Below are 17,354 nucleotides of genomic sequence, written 5' to 3'. Positions count from 1 at the left end.
GTGGGTGGGTGGGGTTAACACCACTACTCCTGTCTGACATGTGGTTTCGTTGAACACCCTGCAACTCCCACTCTTTGTCTGACTAGTGCACTAACAGCAGTTTTTTTGTTGTTTAGTTGACAGTGCCAATAGTGTGATGGAGACTTCATAGAGAAATAAACAACACCACTCAATTCATCAGTCCATTCATGCACTGTAATGGCAGGACCTCTTTGTGTGGGTTGATTGAATTTGAATTGAGCCCATTGTGCTGAAGCCTCATTCCCGTGGATGCTTTTGTCCCCACGCCCCTCCTCCTGCCTCCCTTTTAGAGACAGCCGCTGATTTAGACTGTTTCTCCAGGTAAGCAGGTGTCACATCTATTTCTGAAGCTAGCATACAGTTCGGTGATCACGCTCCATAGATAGACCAGATGTCCCTGTTTGAAAGATAGAGAGAGCCTCCCATGGCATTCGTTACATTTATCCTGGCACCAGATGACAAATAAATGACTGTGCTTGTAACGCTGAGGCAGAGGCCTGCTGTAAACTGGTGATGAGAGCATAGGCAGCTAGATAAGGTAAATCAAGACCCGGAGGAAGTGGAGCATTTAATTGCTCTGAAAGACGTGTCGTTGTGGGCTGTGAGGCTTTGTGGGGCCTGTCATTTACAGTACGATGATTATGAGGTGTGTTTGCTTTGACATGTTAATTCCTTAAATAAGAATATTGTTTATGTAACAGCTCAGAGAATCAGTCATGGGGTTTGTTTTCCTCCATATTAAGTCTAGCAAAGCTCGGTGACAAAAGCCAACATGACCAAATGAAATGACAAAATACGTTGTTTGCAAGTGTCCCTTCAGGGGGACAAAATTACGAAATTGTGAATAATTACTGTTGGAAACATAAATCAGTTTTATGACTTGACAACGCTGTGGTTAAGGATCGGTTCAGCTTCGGACAAATCTGAAGACAAGCTGAAAGTTACACAGCCTGGACAAAGCACACATAAAGACCGTTTCCACCGACAGTCAGGAAAGAGCATAAACCACACAACTGAGGAAATATACCAGACAACACACTGACCGACTGCTCAGTAACAACTGGAGTTCTGACAGTACAAGACCCCACAAATCCCATCTGTCATGTGTTCTTGTATCACAACAAACATGGACAGCACACAGCAGCTTGCACTGTTTATGTGCAGAGCAGTTTGTGGTGAAAAGGCCAAAAAAGGAGGGAAATGGAAGGAATGCAGGGCCAACAGAGGGAATTGTGTGTGAGTGAACTAAATCAAAGCCAACTTCAGGTAAAGCTGTTTGTTTACCAATATGTCTCCATCGAGTCACACACATCAGTTGCAAATATCGAAAGTATTTTACATTATCATGTTTAATCAGGTCATACACACTTTTTATCTGCTGACTGTCAACACCAGGACCCACTCCAACTTGGTCCGATCAGTCGTAAAATGATTCCCATAATCACCTCAGCAGTTGGAGTGAGTGTGTCCCGGTCATTAAATATAGACATAAACACAAACTTTGCCAGGGTTCAGAAAACAGTTTGGGTTAAAATAAGTACTTTGTTGAGGCTCTGTAATAGCATCACACAACTTCAGAGCTGCAACGATCAGTCTATCGACAAAAAAGGTTAGAATTAGCTGCTTTTATATCAATGTGAACTGAAGATTTCTGGGTGTCAAAACAGAACACGTCAGCGTACACAACAAGAAATTGTGATCAACACATTTCACAATTATTTTTTATTTCACAGAGTGATTTTAAAAAAATTATAATAATTATCAATACTGAAAGTAATTGTTAGTTGCAGCCCTACACTACTTCCTCCTTCGCTTCTGATGGACAAGAGTCATAATTTCTACAGTCACTACAGAGCTTCGTCACATGAATGTAAACAAATGTCGTCTGAGGACGTGGGAGGACAGTCTGTTAAAGGAAGTCTACAATAAAGAAACTTGGAGCCGCATGGCCTGACTAGACTAAACCATATTAGAGTGTGAAGTTTCTCTGAGTCAACACTCAAAGGCCATTTTGGTTATGTATTGAATATGATTATTCTCTCTCAAATGAAAAAAGAAAAAAAAATTCACTCAAGCAAAATTTCCATTTTGTGTTCCATTTCATGTTGTACCTTAACATCGCTCAGGGCAGTGGTAGAAGTTTTCTAAATGATAAAATTGGAACTATCTCCCAGCCATTATGTGTACAGTTCTACATGAAATAATAATTAATGAGCGACTCATATAATTTGGAGCAAGAAACTTAATGTCTTATATTAAGCCTGCATGAGAGAAGTTTTTCTTGGTTTTGTAAATTTAATTCATCCGGGGTATGGAAGAAGAAGAAACAAAAAGACTCTACTTACCCTTCAAAGATTTTTTTTTTCACTTCTATTTTACTATTCAAAGCCATGCTAGCTAATGGATTACCTCATCCTCCAAAAAAGCTGTTCAATCTCTCTGTGATTGTATAATTCTCTTTCATCTTCAGAGGGGAGATGGAATGATTAAACAAAGAGCATGCTGATATCCATGGCTGCTGTTGACATGCGACTTAAGATGTGCAACACTCCCATTAAAAAATAATGTGGACTTTGCACATGGACTGCCTTTCCTTCACCCTGTATGCTAAGTGTATGATAATCGAGAATGTACAGTAATGATGGTCGACATCTCGGTACGTTTTCGTGAATATATTTCAGTAAATGGAGCTCAAAACAAGCCGTTTTCTTTTGGAGCTCTGCATAGCTCTCATTGTTTTCAACATGTAGAAGCTGTTGCTCGGTTTTAGTGTTGACATCAGTGGATTTATGTGGTAGGAGAGGGCCAATATGCAGATTTGCAGCAGTTTGGGCTTTGTGGTGTTAACATAACATGCAGCATATGAAAATAAGTCATTGTACTGCTGGTCACATACTTCATTATTAATGTAATGCAATTGGCTGCAGTCATATGCAGATTTTCTGCAATGCTGTAGACTACAGAAATGATTTTGGGCTGCTGAGTGCGATACAATGCACACACACTGTCTCTCAAGAATGTTCTTCCACAAAGGTAACTATCACAGCCAGTTTTCTAGGCCAGCATTTTGATGCATTGTTTTGTTTAATCCCGAAGGGGAGGAGGTAAGGATTAATTTGTTGCATCTGTCAGACCCATGCTGGCACCGCTGATAGTGTCCATGCCAGTATGAGGCTTTTCCCTCTTGTCCTCTCTTGTAGCCACTGAACCCCTTTTGTTACACTGCCAAAAGACCTCTTTCAACTGAATCTACACATTTCTACTGTGTCAATGTTGTACCCCTTTGGCTTTGGACCCAGAGTGTCTCCTCTGTATGTGAGTTCCAAGCCCTTTTGGATCCCTCTTGACCTGTACCCTCCCAGTGCTCCCACTGGATGTGATCCAGGTCCACGGTTCATGAGGTCAGGTGCATTGATTTGACATGGGAATGCGAGTGTGAGCTTGTGCAAACAGCTCATGGGTTTCTAATGCTCTGTGGCATATAGCCATCACATATACATGAGTCATAGGCTTGCGTGCTGCCTGCAGACAGATAAGAGAATGCAATCATAAAACTCTGTGTTCACACTTGGTAGATTATGTTAGTGTTTTCAAAATCTAAGACTTCCACATGATGCCTCCTCTGTAGTTGTTCTATTAGTTCTAGTAGTTCTATTAACTTTATTTCTAAAATTGCTGTTGCCCTAAAACAAAAGCAGTGGTGAATATTTTGATAAGAAATTGAACATTTGTGCTCCATGTGAGATGGAGCTTCACATTTAAAGATAGCTAAACTTCCGTTTCAAAAACACTGACTAATTGTTTGTGCAGAAGTGGAAGAAGCACTTAAAACGTAAAAGTAAAAGTACAGAAGTATTAACAGAAAAATGTACTTCTGTACTAGGTATCAAAAGTAAAAGTACTCACTATACACAATATAGCCCCTGTCACTTATTTGGGGTAATTATGTGATCATATTATTATTATTCATGCAATAACATGTAAACAGAGGTGTAATGTAGGTGGCCTAATATATGGTTAAGTAGTGTGCTGGGTAATTTAACCTGGACCACAATCTGGGAGTTGTGGTCCATTGGGTGTTGGCGGTCACAAGAGTTGATCAATGCAGAACAATCGTTGCTGTAATCCACTGGTTCTATCTATGAAAAGGAATCAGATTTTATTTGCTGATGATATGTTTTGTTTGTGGAATCATCTGCAAAGTAAGTAGCAACTACAGACATCCAACAAATGAAGTGGAATCAAAAGTAGATTAGTAGCAATTACTAGTAGTAGCAAATGAAATACTTTACAATATTATATATGTACCTTATAATATATTAAAGTACTTCAGTAATTGCTCTTTGAACTTCCACCACTGCTACTGTGTGGTAATGTTTTCGTTAAAATCACTTTCTTGGTGCGCATCTGCACACACACTCCTCCAATATTGTAAATGGGTTCCGAACAACCCTAGAGGAAATATGAAAGCAAAGACATAGACAGAGGAATTAAAAAGGCAAGTAAATAGATTTAGGATTTAAGTAGCTTTTTGCAGCCGTGGAGATTTCTAAAACCCTTGAAGTATTGCCATGAGTTAGACAAATGAAGAAAAGAAAACAAACTGCAGTCCAGAAGTAGTTGTAAGCTTACCTTTTCTGTGGACTGTGAAGTGCCAAAGAAGATTGGGATGAATGCTAGCCAAATAATGCAGGTGGTGTACATGGTAAAACCAATTGGTTTCGCCTCATTGAAGGTCTCCGGCACCCCTCTGGTTTTAATGGCGTAGACTGTACAGGTGACCATGAGCAGCATGCTGTAGCCCAGCAGGCAGATCAGAGACAGGTCAGAGATGTCACACTTGAGCACACCACGAGCCAGCACCGGGTTAGACGTCCTCTGGTCCTCATAGTCAATAATGGCCTTGGAGGGATCTACGCCAAACCAGATGCACACCCCGAGCAGCTGCACTGAGGCCAGGGTGAACGTGATGACGAGCTGGGAGGCTGGAGAAATGAATCTGGGCGCACTCACAGACATGGTGCCCTGCTCAAAGATGCGATAAATACGATTGGTTTTGGTGAGCAGGGCAGCATAACTGATGCTCATCCCCAGACCCAAGAAGATCCGGCGCAGGGAGCAGATTCCTACATCAGGGGTTGAAATCATCAGGAACGTTGTGGCGTAACAGAGGAAGATGCCAGTCAGCAGCACATAGCTCAGCTCTCGGCCTGATGCTTTCACAATGGGAGTGTCGTTGTGGCGGATGAACGTGACCACCACAAATAAAGTGGCCATGATGCCGACGACTGCAATAAGCACAGGGATGACTGCCCATGGAGAGCTCCACTCCAGCTTAACAATGGGGATTGGAACGCAGCCTGTGTGATTTTCATTGGGCCGCAAATCGAAGCGACACATCTTACATGTGTAGGTGTCCGCCTGGTACTGATAACCATCGCACCGTTCGCAGTGCCAACAGCAAGGGATGCCTTTCACGATCTTCTTGCGCTCGCCGGGCTGGCAGGGCTGGCTGCAGATCGAGGAAGGGATCTGGCGGACACCGCCGGGCCACTGCATTGAAGGAACCTGCGACGGAGGAAGGGGGAGACACGGATAAAAGTGAATGGACGCAAAGACAGATGAGAAGAGATTTCTACTAAGCTGTCTATATCCTGTAAAATAGGTGGCATGTAGAGGTAGTGATACTTTACTGATCCCAAAAAATCCTCAGCGTCCTTTGAGGTCAAGGACAATCTCGACAAGCTCCTATAATACTTGGTTTTATCTATTTATTCGGGTGGGGTTGCGAAGGTCAATCTAGGGGTCAAGTGAAGCGCTCCTCATGGATTCAGCAAGATTTTCCAGTGGGAGGTGAAATTATCTGAAGGGCAAGGCAGAGGAGGAAAGGGGAAACCCACTGCTTGCTCTGCAGGGAACTGACAGTTTTTTTGTTTTTTTTGTATGTAGTTGTTTGTGTTAGAAATCAATACTCTGCTGTCTTTGATCAGACAAATGAAAGATAAACTTTCTTTAATGTTACGTTATCAGTTTTATTCAATTGTGGCTGTTCATCCGAAGCCGGTAAATTTGTCTCTAAAAGTGCATTTAATTAAAAACTCAAAGAACACTAATTAAACACAGCCAGCTTTAGAGACAGAACTGGCACGTTCCACAGTAGGTGCCCAACACAAATCTCGCTTTTTTCTTTTCTTTTTTTTTTTTCCATAGCACATGTTGTTGCAAGAAGTAAAGAAGACAAAGCTCCTCTCAAGCTTCTTCATGTGTTCCATTTTACTCTTTCTCCTGCCCAAGGCCTCCTCTTCATTTTGTCAAAACATAATTTGTTTGGTTCCTTTATGTAATTTACTGTTATAATACCGTTACTTCATCACACCCCCTGCCCACAGTATTGTTTTTGGGAGTCAGTGATGCCGTCTGGAGAGATTATATTAAATATGTCTGTCCTTAAGCTCTCGTAGCTTTCTTTTCATCACAATCCGCCCTGTTAATCATTTAAAGCGCCCTCTGGATATTTACACCTTTGAAGATGGCATTAAGCGCTATCAAATGGTTTGGGACGTGTTAGTGCGCAAACATGCAGCTGCAAAGCCGGAGAAAACAACTTTTCAGGGAAGGATTTTCATTGCAAACACTAAAACAAGCATTACACTTGAAGGATGAATGCAGTCAAAGCTTTTGTGTTGATGTGTGTGGGCATAGAGGAGACAGAGCAGTACTTACAGTAAGGTTGAGCTGATCTGTCCAGTGGCCGATGATTTTATATTCAGCAGTCTTGTTTCGGATCTGGTACTGGTAGATCTCGTAGCGACCGGGGGCATCTCCATTTTCGTTGAATAGCACAGGGTTGCCAGCTATGCCTAAATGAGGGAACAATTATCATCATCTGCTGCACAAGGCTGAATGGTTTTCTGTGCAAGTATGAATCTGTCAAAGAAAACTTATGTGCTGTCGTTGTTATTTTCATTATCATGCTAATCTATTAGAAACCAATATGATGTTTGTGAATCTATAACATTTTTTTTCTTTGTCTTTCTAATTTGAAGACATTCTCAACTGCTTTGGCTGACGGAGATGTTTCCTCATGACAACACATATACATTAAGAATTATGGTCATGTTGGATGATTCTTGAGCGTGAGATTTCAGAGACAATGCAGGAAGTACTGTGTCCATTGTGTTGCAAAGCAGAAACTATGTGAAGTGTGGAGCGTAGCATGGTGAATGCACATGGAGCGTGTCTGACTTTCAAGCTGTGACAGACCAACAATTACTGTTGGTTTTTCCCTCCCTCTCAACCACCGTGACCACGATCTCACCAAACGTGGTTCCAGGCTTCTGAATCATTGCTCACATATCCGATTTGTGTCACAGTTCAAATATAGTGTGGTATTTTGCTCATTGATGATCAGCCAGTCATAGCTTTGCAGGTGTAAATCCATGCAACTTAGCTCAACCAGACATGTTTGATACTAGCTAGTTGAACAACCCCTTGACATTGCATTGTGTTGAGTTGAGGAGTGATGGACGAGAGGCTGGTGTTTATTTCTGTGCTGCCATAATATCAGTCATACAGTTAGCTTGATACAGTCAGCTAATAACCAGCACTCTCAGGCGTATCTCTCATTAACTGTCATAGTTACACAGCCACCAGTGGCATTTATTTACTGAGAGAGGGTGTCTGGGAGTGACTAAACCTACATTACTGGATATATGGCAAATGGAATCACATATTGTACAAACCCTGGTGGGATTAAGAATGGAAATGCCATCTTCCGGCATCGCTAGCAAGTTACATACATGAAAAACACACAGAACTGCCGCAAAAATTACGACAAAGACCAACGCAGCCGTACAAATTGTTGTAGGTTGGGTAACAAAAATAACGACTCGAGAATCAGCGAAATTCAAAACCCAGCACCCGACATATCAGCATAGACATTATGTCAAGCTTTATGACTGATTTGAAACAAAACAGTAGTCCAGGTTGGATATGGCTTCACCTTAACGGAGTGGTTTTCTTTTGTTCACCTTAACAACACTGTAGAAATATTGTTGGAAGAAATCATCTCAAATTATAAAATGACATAGGCAAACCCAGTTGTTGGCTTTTGCAACCAGCTCTGTGTTGCTTGCCACTGAGCAATGTCCATTAATCTGTTACAATCTGTGCCTCCAAAGGACATAGAAAAACTGCCTTTGAACAGCTGGATTTCCCCAGGAGGTCCAGGGGTTGACGACTGACCCCCGCCTGACCTCAAACACACTTTTCCCACCATTCCTGCTGTCAGCCCAAGGTGTCCTCTGCTTTATCACTGTGATAACAATGTATTCCTGTGTGCTGTTTTTAAGACAAGCTGTAACGACGTGTCACAAAGAAAGCACACCAAAGATTTCTCTGTGAGCTTCCCAATGGAAACTCGATGAGCCACACATCCAGTGCAGCAACCAGTTTAATCATGGTGGAATGTGGAAAGGTCCTCCTCAGAGGGAGGACGAGGGAACTTCATGTCTAATTGCTTTTTGCATCAACTTTCACAAACGTCTATACCTTCATACACTGATGAAAGCTTTAAGCCCCTGCGTTGTTTTTTTTTCTTTGTGTGCCAAGGCTGGTTTATTATTAAGTCCCCTAAAACACAATGAGCATCCCAGTTAAGAACAAAAGGGTAAACGTGTCCAATTGCTGCTGATGGATTTCTGCTGATGAGTATTTTTTTTCTTGCTCTTTGTTTCAACGTTGGAGGATGCAGCGCCCTAATCCACATCTCGATGAGTCAGCCCCGCTGGATTACGACATTACCTTTTTACTCAGCATCGCCTGTGTGACAATGCCGCCCACATCACAAAGCAGTTAGTGATCATGGGAGGATTATGGTGACTTTATGAAGGAGAGAGGCATTATGTTTATATAAATATATTAAGCGCATCTATACTGTTGATAAGCTGTTCATCTTTTCTATGAAAGATTTTAATCGTGCCCAACTTTTTTCCTCTTTCTTCTTGTACTCCAATTTCCAGAGTTTTTAAAAAGCGCTTTGAAGCTTTCTGCTTTTCACTGTCACAGTTGGGATAATGTGCTCGAGCCTTTAAGTGCTCGTATGGACACCACTGTCACTAACAGAGGAAAATGGACCATGAATCCCACACTGGTGGTTTGGAGAGAATAATGCAGTAACACTCCCAGCATTAACACTGCTGATATGATTATATTAACAGCTTCATGGGTCCTTTAGTCGTGCTTGCTTTTCTAAGACCTTCCACAGATTGACAGCTCTTTTACAGTGGCTTCAAGCTACTGTAAATATGCTCACATGCTTTACACCTGTTATCACTGCTCATATATAACATACATTTTTAAGTCCGAAAGATTTCAGTATTAATTTGTTTAAAAATCTTTTTGTAATATCACTTTAAAGTCTAGTTTTTATTTTTGGACTATGTGATTTACATATAATCAAAGAGGTTGATGTGCATGTTTTTTGCTCGGGGTTTTAGTGCGTGTGTAGGGATTCAAGATATGAGCCTATTGTACTTCTGTACTTACTGTTGTTTAGGTCCTTGTATTAAAAGACTTGTTAATTAATTTGACAGCATGTTCCAATCCTGTATTTATTAAGATCCTATATTTATCAATGTTGTAATCAATGCTGTTTTTAATAACTCTTTTTCATCTGTTACAGGTTGATAAAGACTGTTGTTCAACCATTACTCCAATCATGAGACTTTCTGCTCTGCTACGCCAGATTTTGGATACGTCTTCCCCTGGAAAAATCTTTATCACAGGTAAAGATTTCTGACAGCAGTTTCATATAAATCAGGAATTGAACACCATCATGAATTTCCCTTAGGGGATAAATAAAGTACGTATCTATCTATCTATCTATCTATCTATCTATCTATCTATCTATCTATCTATCTATCTATCTATCTATCTATCTATCTATCTATCTATCTGCCTAACAGACTGCTCACGTTGTTCTAATAGGGGCTCATTTCTAAGAAGTGCAGCTCATCATCAAGCAGTCATGTGTGCGTTACCTCTGTAACAAAAAGGGACCTTTCTCAGCTGCAGCCTGCATGTGACAGTTAGACATTTTTCTGCACTCTATTATTTTTTATTTTATCTTGTCACAGCTGAGTGGGTGGTCTGTTTTCTGTCAGGACAGCAAAACAACTACAGTAGTTCCCTCTAATGCAACTTTTAACATTTTTACATTTTGACACATGAGAGGTAACCAGATGGCGTCATCTGCAGGCGCAGCACATCATGCCTCTCTGTTAATAAGCGTAGTGGGGAACAAAAATAAAAGACAAATCTGGCGTCTTCTTAAGGCACTGTGACTTCCCGGGGGGCTGTCGTTCCTCCGGAGGCAGTGGTGTGTCCTCTTCATTAAGAGTGAAGAGAGTGGTGCATTTTGGGGCAGTCTGGTCAATGTTTGAGCTGCAGATGAGGAATTAGACCTGTCATGTGGCACAAACTACTTGTCTAAACAGTCCTCTCACAAGTCAGGGGCATAATGAGTTCCTCAGAGGCCACTGCCACCGCTGCATTGTGCTGTGCACTAATGTGACGTGTGTGTACCACGGGCTACTTGTTTGCCCATTGCTTAGTATGCTCTCAAAGAAACGCTGGGGTTAATGGAGTGCTTGTAATTACACGTAATATTTAATGATTGTGGTATTGCCCTCCCCCTCCCCCTTCCAGCACACATACACACCTTAAGAATTACCAGAGTGTGATCATTAATCCAACATGTGCTTGTTCTGCATGGATGCACAACCAGGACACCTTGGTTGAATGGCAGCACAGCTTGTTGCCCTCTGCACCGGTCATTAACTCTTAATGACCTGTACGTAGGCAAAGTCATGCAGAATTTACCACGGATCCACTTCATTTTTGAAGTGTGTCTTTTCTGAACCTCCTGCCACTGTCATGACATTTGCATGATTACTTAATCATAGTGTATCAGCGTCTGCTCTCTACAAGTGCTCTCACACTGGGCTTCAACACTTGGAAACGTTCAAGTGGCGATCAAATAAATAAATAAATAAATAAATAAATAAACCTGTATCATTCAGTCAAAAGGTTTACTCAAACAATGACAATACATTTAGCTTTACAAAAGGAGAGAATATGGATATTTTGAAATACTGTTAATTCTCACAAAAAAAAGATGATATTTGAATAATGGCTCCTATAATAGCCAATATGAACAAATAAAGGGCAGGTAAAACATTACAGAGGAGCGGAATTACCAGTATTCTAATAGCTACCATGGCAAATTCAGCATAATGCACATTTCCACAGCACTAATTCCATCAGTACAGCAACAGTCATGTCACACTCAGCTGTAAATACTTTCTCTTTTAAAACACAGACAAACTGCTTTCATTTTTTTCCAACTGCGTCTCTGCCCCTTTTGTGAGCACGGTTCAGTTACTATCACTACAACTCAACAGATCGTGCAGATGTTTCAAATTCAGAGCCTACCAGTAATGGAATGGATTATGCCCTTTGAGAAACTGAAAGGCGTTTAATGCTAAACGAGTGCAAAAAAAGTGTTGAGTTTTATTGATAATGACTCAACTTGTGCTCCAAAAATCAGCAACTGGAAACGAGTGGAACTAATAAGTGAATGGAAACAGTATTTCTGTTAGAGAAGAGTAGCTCAGAATAGCAGAGAGGTGAATAACATGGAGAGAAGTGCTGTGCAAACTGAATTTATCAACACAACAGCTAATAATAGATGAACAGATTCTTTAAAGTCAGTCACTTGTTTAAGTTTTGTGATAAAAGCATTGAACAGTGCGACATACCAACACGGAGTGTAACAGTAGCACAAGTAGAGATGAGTCATGAAGTCTGACTCAAACTGACTCAGTAATATCAGCTACACAGCAATACCTAAAGCTAGCCAGACAGACCACAACACGTCAGGCTGTGGCAGTACTGTAAGTGAGTACGGGTACATTTTATTCTTTTTGCATTTAACTTTTCTTCTCTAAAAGGACTGCTCTACTTTTTTCTTTCAAAAGTGACATATTTGGGGCACCCAGTGGCCTAATGGTTAAGGCACATAGCACATAACAAGAATGGCCATTGTTCACTTTATTTCCCGTCTCCTTCTATATTTTCAACTATCAAATAAAGACAAAAATGCCAAATAGTAACTTAAATAAAGTTACATAGTCTCACTTTAATAGCATGTTAAATCAAGAGCAGGTCATGAGAGACCATAAATCTAACCTTAAACCAGGGTATCTGAAGATTAACTTTTAATTACAATTTCTTCTTTCATTTAAGGCCATAAAATGTCTTACTTTGAATTTTGAGAAGTCTAAAATTTTGAGGTGACGCCTGGACCCATGAGAAATATCATATCAGCCCATGTGGATTGAACGCTATTGATTTATAGTTTTATCTACCTCTGTTGTCTAAATTAAGGATTTCCAGCAAATGTTAGTGAAAAGCTGCCATAATTAGTTATGAAAGGTTTTATTGTAGATGTGTGAATAGTTTTTGTTTCACATAATGCATCATACTGCAATGCAGTTCATAGCATTAAACATTTGGATTTTTATATTTTGACATATTTCATTATTATTTTTTGCATATGTGTGTTATATGGAGATACGCATCAAAAAGCAAATATATTCATATTAATACTGGGATTGACTGAAAACATCTTTTCCCAGCTCTAATGTACATTTGGTCAGCTGAGGAGAAGGCATTACACTTGCCTTGGTGACGTCTTAGAAAGCATTCAATCTGGTGTGCAAGTGTGCAGATACACTGTAAATATGATCACATACATTTCTAAAACAGGGAAATTACAAATGAAAACTGGGTTCTCTCTGCAGGTGAGTTAAAAAAGAACCTATTTGAGAATTTAACATACATTTTTAGCTTTAAGGTGACAACAGTACAAACTGTACTAAGATGAATGGGCTTTATATTTAGAACTGTCTATTCTCATCATGTTAGATAGAGATTTTTATGAACAGGACTCGGTGGCATGCCCATGAAAGAAAAAGAAGACCTTTTTGCATTATGAAAAAAATATGTCAACTGGAATCATCTTTTGAGCTACACAACACTGAAGATGCCGCACACCCTTGACAGGAGAGAAAGAGGTGTGGAAAGATGGAAAACCCTGAGAACTCGCCTTCTTTCTACACTCCGCTGTCCCCGGTGAGGCTGACGCTGGAAAGGCCACTGCTTTTTAGACAGTCGCAGAAACACTTTTCTCTGACATGATAGCAAGAGACAAGAAACACTGATGGGAAGCTTCATTCACTGACGAAGCTTCATTGATCAGAGAAAATGTAAAAGCTCTTCAAGAAGCGCACAGATATTCCCAGACTAGTGAAAATATCCCTGCCAAGCAAATACTTTTGTCAGATTACTTTTCATCTTTTCTAAAAGGTTATCTGTCATCAGCTAGCTTACTGCGTCCCCTGTTGAGACCCTGCCAGTCCACTGAGATATCATGGATATCTGGTTTTGTGAGCGAGACAGGAGATTGGCCACCATGCGCGTCTTTGGTTTTTAATAAGCTTTTTGACATTTGACCTTTTATAAACTGAGTTTCAGTACATATTAGACACAATATATTTGCTGCGGATGTGGTTTTACTGGACTTTTGAGAGCTGTGCAGCTCTGCAGAGGAAGAAATGTGAATTATTTTTAGCAGATGTCTGCTAAAACTGCTGACAATGAACAGAAATGTGTAACAATAGATTCTTGCTGGCTCGGCCTCAAGAATAATTCATCACAACAAAAAAAAAAAAAAAAAAGACCTACTTTTACATACATTTCTGTCGATTGCTATTTTGCAAGAAACATACTAATATCACAACACAGAGATAAATATCATCTGTGAAAATATAATACACAGGCCAGCAAGTCCAATCTCAGCAGTTAGGTTGTTTTATGTATCTGGACAAGTTCAATACACTGCTGTGTGCTGATGCAATTAGATGGAGTGTAGTGTAACCTCAAGGCAACCCCTCTGGTCAGATGGTGCTGTAACATTTATACAGTGTGCCCGGTTAGAAAAAAAAAATCAGCTCAAAAGGACCTACAGTACGGGACTGCTCTGGAGCTTCCTGTCCCTGATTGCAGGCTTAAAACCTTGTTGAAGCCACTTTATGAGGAGCACCACTCAGTCCTCATTGTACAACCAATTTTAAAAAATGTTGATTTCTATTTTGGATGCAATTACAGTCCACATTTTTTCCCCATCATTTTTTATATTAACTGTGTATGATTTCTCAGATTTCTTTTTAACAATGCTTGTTTTATTTGGTGTAAAATCCCAAACATTTCTTATAGAATGCAAACGTTAGTGCCAAAGGAAGGAATAAAAGTTGCCATTTCGTCCCTGAGTGGTTGCATTTAAAAACTCCTACTCTGAACTTGGTGCCAGGCGCAGTGAAATGCAAAATCTCCCGAAAAGAATATATATAGAGGTGGAATAAACATTACATTACATGCCGTTTATGCAAATAGAAACCTACTGCATCCTTTTGTAGATAATTATATAAACCTTATGTATCTAGACATAGACATCAGAAATAAAAGATTCTTGTCTGGGGAAAAAAAGGAGAAAACAGAAGCTGTTTTACAACAGATCACAAGAAGCACTGAACCCAGCATACTGCATGTTGTGAACAGCAGTCCATCAGTTGTTTTTCTCCCACATGCTATTGGATTCCTAGCAGCTCAGCTGCTACATTTGGGGATTAAAGATATTTTAATGGTTGTTCTTGAAGGAGACTGTTTACTTTTCCCACCTGATTTCCCAGCAAGCCATGGGAATCAAATCAGTAGCTTTACATTGATAAACTGAAGTTAGTAAAGGCTGAGCAAATGTTGAATATCATATTGAAGAAAGACATTTATCTCAGTTCTGAGCTGAAATTGTCCATGAGTTTAACATTTCTATTCTTACATTCATACCTAAACCTGTATACAATCTTACTGTGGCAGAAAGCAGCTTGTTGCTATAATAAGAACCTCTACAAGGGAACCACCCTAAAAATAGGTTTTTAATACCCACTGGTTTACTGTTAAAGTGAGAACACACAAACAAATCATTAGCGAGTTTCAGCTGACACAGAAACTGCAGTAGAGGTTGCTTGGGGCAGTTAAGGTTTTTCAGGACGATCAAACAAATATGTCAATTTGAGTGTTTTTTTTTTTTTTTCTGCAATTCAACTTACAACAACCTGGATAGTTGCATCAATCTCATCCACACTTGTGGATTATATGCTATTTCAGATGGGTAGCCATATAGGAATGACGTCCCCTTTAATGTTGCCTACAAAGCTCTTGTTTCTCAAAATCATAAAAACAGATGTCGGTAAGCACAAGGCCACAATTATTTAAATCACTGAACAAATCAGAGATGTGGGGTGATTCAGAGGTTTGTTCATCACAGCTATGATTAACTGTCCTTTAAACATGTCCCTGAATTCCAAGCTTCAAATGCAAGCTGGCCTGCCAAAAACAATACAAAAACATCGGTGCAGATACAAGATCTGTAAGCAAGATGTTGCACCAACGCAGTCCACAGACAATGGCACACTGGACAGAGGGGTTGCGATCGGGTCTGGCAGCAGTGGTGCTTTCCAGACAACATTAGGAGTAAGTTATTTCTCACCACAGAGAACATTACTGTTTGTCAAAACCCGAACATTCCTCATGTACAAAAGCCATTGTGAACAGTGGCATACTCTCTTTCATAATAAAAATGTCCCTGATCTTTAGTGACATGAAAGCCAAAGCAAAATCCTCCATTCAATTTTTTGAAGGAAAATATTTTCTTTCACTTCTGAGATATGAATAAAACATTAAATTGACATTCTGCCAATGCAACAAGTAGATATTAGAATGACAAATTAGCTTGAAGAGCAGGAGTTCAAATGAATAATTTATCTGTACAAACACTGCATACTCAAGTCTCTATGAAAGAATTTTAATTGTCTTAAATTGCTTTGCTTTAAAAGGGCAATGTCTATATAATGAAACTCCGGATCACCGCTCTTTGTGTGAAAACAGTTAATTATTAATATGCCTGTCATGAATGTGAACTTGACTAATAGCTGGGTATAATGTGAGGCTACATGGAGGAAATGGAAAACAGGTCACACAACAAAGGAAAGTAGGTAAGGTGTTGGGCTCTGACCCATGAGAAGTTAAAATGACGTAAACTGGAAGGAAATGTTTTCAAAAGTGTCTCATTGTGCCAGAAATGTCCTTCTAATATAACTTAACATGGCACTCTCTGTCCGTTGGTCTTCAGTCCAGAATTTGAACACGTTTGCAAAGTTTTTGTTACGTGCTGTCTGAATCTGAATGTACCATGGTTTGGCCTGAAATACATTGATACTGGAGTCTTTGCATGACTGATTTTTGGCACCTGACTACACTGCAGCCTTGGACAGTCCAATTTTCTGTTAATGAGAGAATGGGAATGTGTTTGTCAGCTGAAATGTCTGAGTGTTTTAAAAAGCTCACAATAGAATACCTCTTGAGTAGAGACAAACAGGCTTTTCAGAATCAATAAACATAACTCACCTGCAAAATTCAGACGGCGGATGTGCTTCAGCAGATGAGTGCCGTTGATAGGATCCATTTTAGCGCAGAGGCCCACTTTCCCTGGGCAGAGCTCCTGGTGCATGTTGTGCAGGGCATGGGCCATCGCGTAAACGGCATCAATAACAAACTGCACCTTTCCTTCCTGCTCATAATTCGAGTCCTTTCCTATCCGCTCCTGATCTGTAAGACACAGACATATAGAAATTAGACACATCACATGCATAAACTCTAGTGTGTGTGTGTGTGTGTTTGTGTGTGTGTGTTATTTCGTTAATTAGTTATATGCATTTAAATTATGGAAGCTGCTTCCTCTGTGGTCACACATTTAGCTCACTGTTAACCATGTCAAGTGCGAGGCTGAGTCAGACATTAGCATCCATGTTCAGTAATCGTGAGGGGGACTGAAAAGGATTTCACAAGTGGGTTCAAAATAATCAGGAAAAAGATGTGTAATTCAGCTACATCATGTGATCAAGAAAAACGTATTCACTTAAAAGACATGAGTGGTTTCTGTGAGTGGGTCCAGCTTAAAGAATTATCTACTTGTGCCTTTGCCCCTGACCCTTGTCTGAAGGAGGCTGACAGTGAAGCAGTGTATTTAGTGCCTGGTCCAGACATCTAATATGCATAATAGTACCCTTAAAAAGTTTTTGAAAAGATCCATCTCAATTATGGAATTACTTGAAGATGCTGCTTCCCTTTGCCAACGGTCACTAAAAGTTATCTTT

General features: G+C 40.1%; 1 protein-coding gene across 1 annotated transcript in view; it reads right to left on the bottom strand.

The window, feature by feature from the left end:
• The window catches only part of LOC111657927 (metabotropic glutamate receptor 4-like), a gene marked incomplete at its 3' end in the record, with an annotated part of 150,464 nt that overhangs the window by 8,417 nt on the left and 124,693 nt on the right, over positions 1-17,354 (bottom strand). Inside the window, exons 7-9 of the mRNA XM_087175152.1 lie at positions 16,606-16,806; positions 6,745-6,881; positions 4,626-5,589 (exon numbers count right to left, since the gene is read on the bottom strand). Coding sequence (XP_087031278.1) covers positions 4,626-5,589; positions 6,745-6,881; positions 16,606-16,806 — 1,302 coding nt within the window. The remainder of the gene's footprint in view (positions 1-4,625; positions 5,590-6,744; positions 6,882-16,605; positions 16,807-17,354) is intronic.

This window comes from Seriola lalandi, unplaced genomic scaffold, assembly GCF_002814215.2.
Source record: "Seriola lalandi dorsalis isolate HSWRI2012SDOR001 ecotype SW California unplaced genomic scaffold, Sedor1 jcf7180002054420, whole genome shotgun sequence".
Classification (NCBI taxonomy): domain Eukaryota; kingdom Metazoa; phylum Chordata; class Actinopteri; order Carangiformes; family Carangidae; genus Seriola; species Seriola lalandi.
This window is presented reverse-complemented; position numbering and strand designations above follow the sequence as displayed.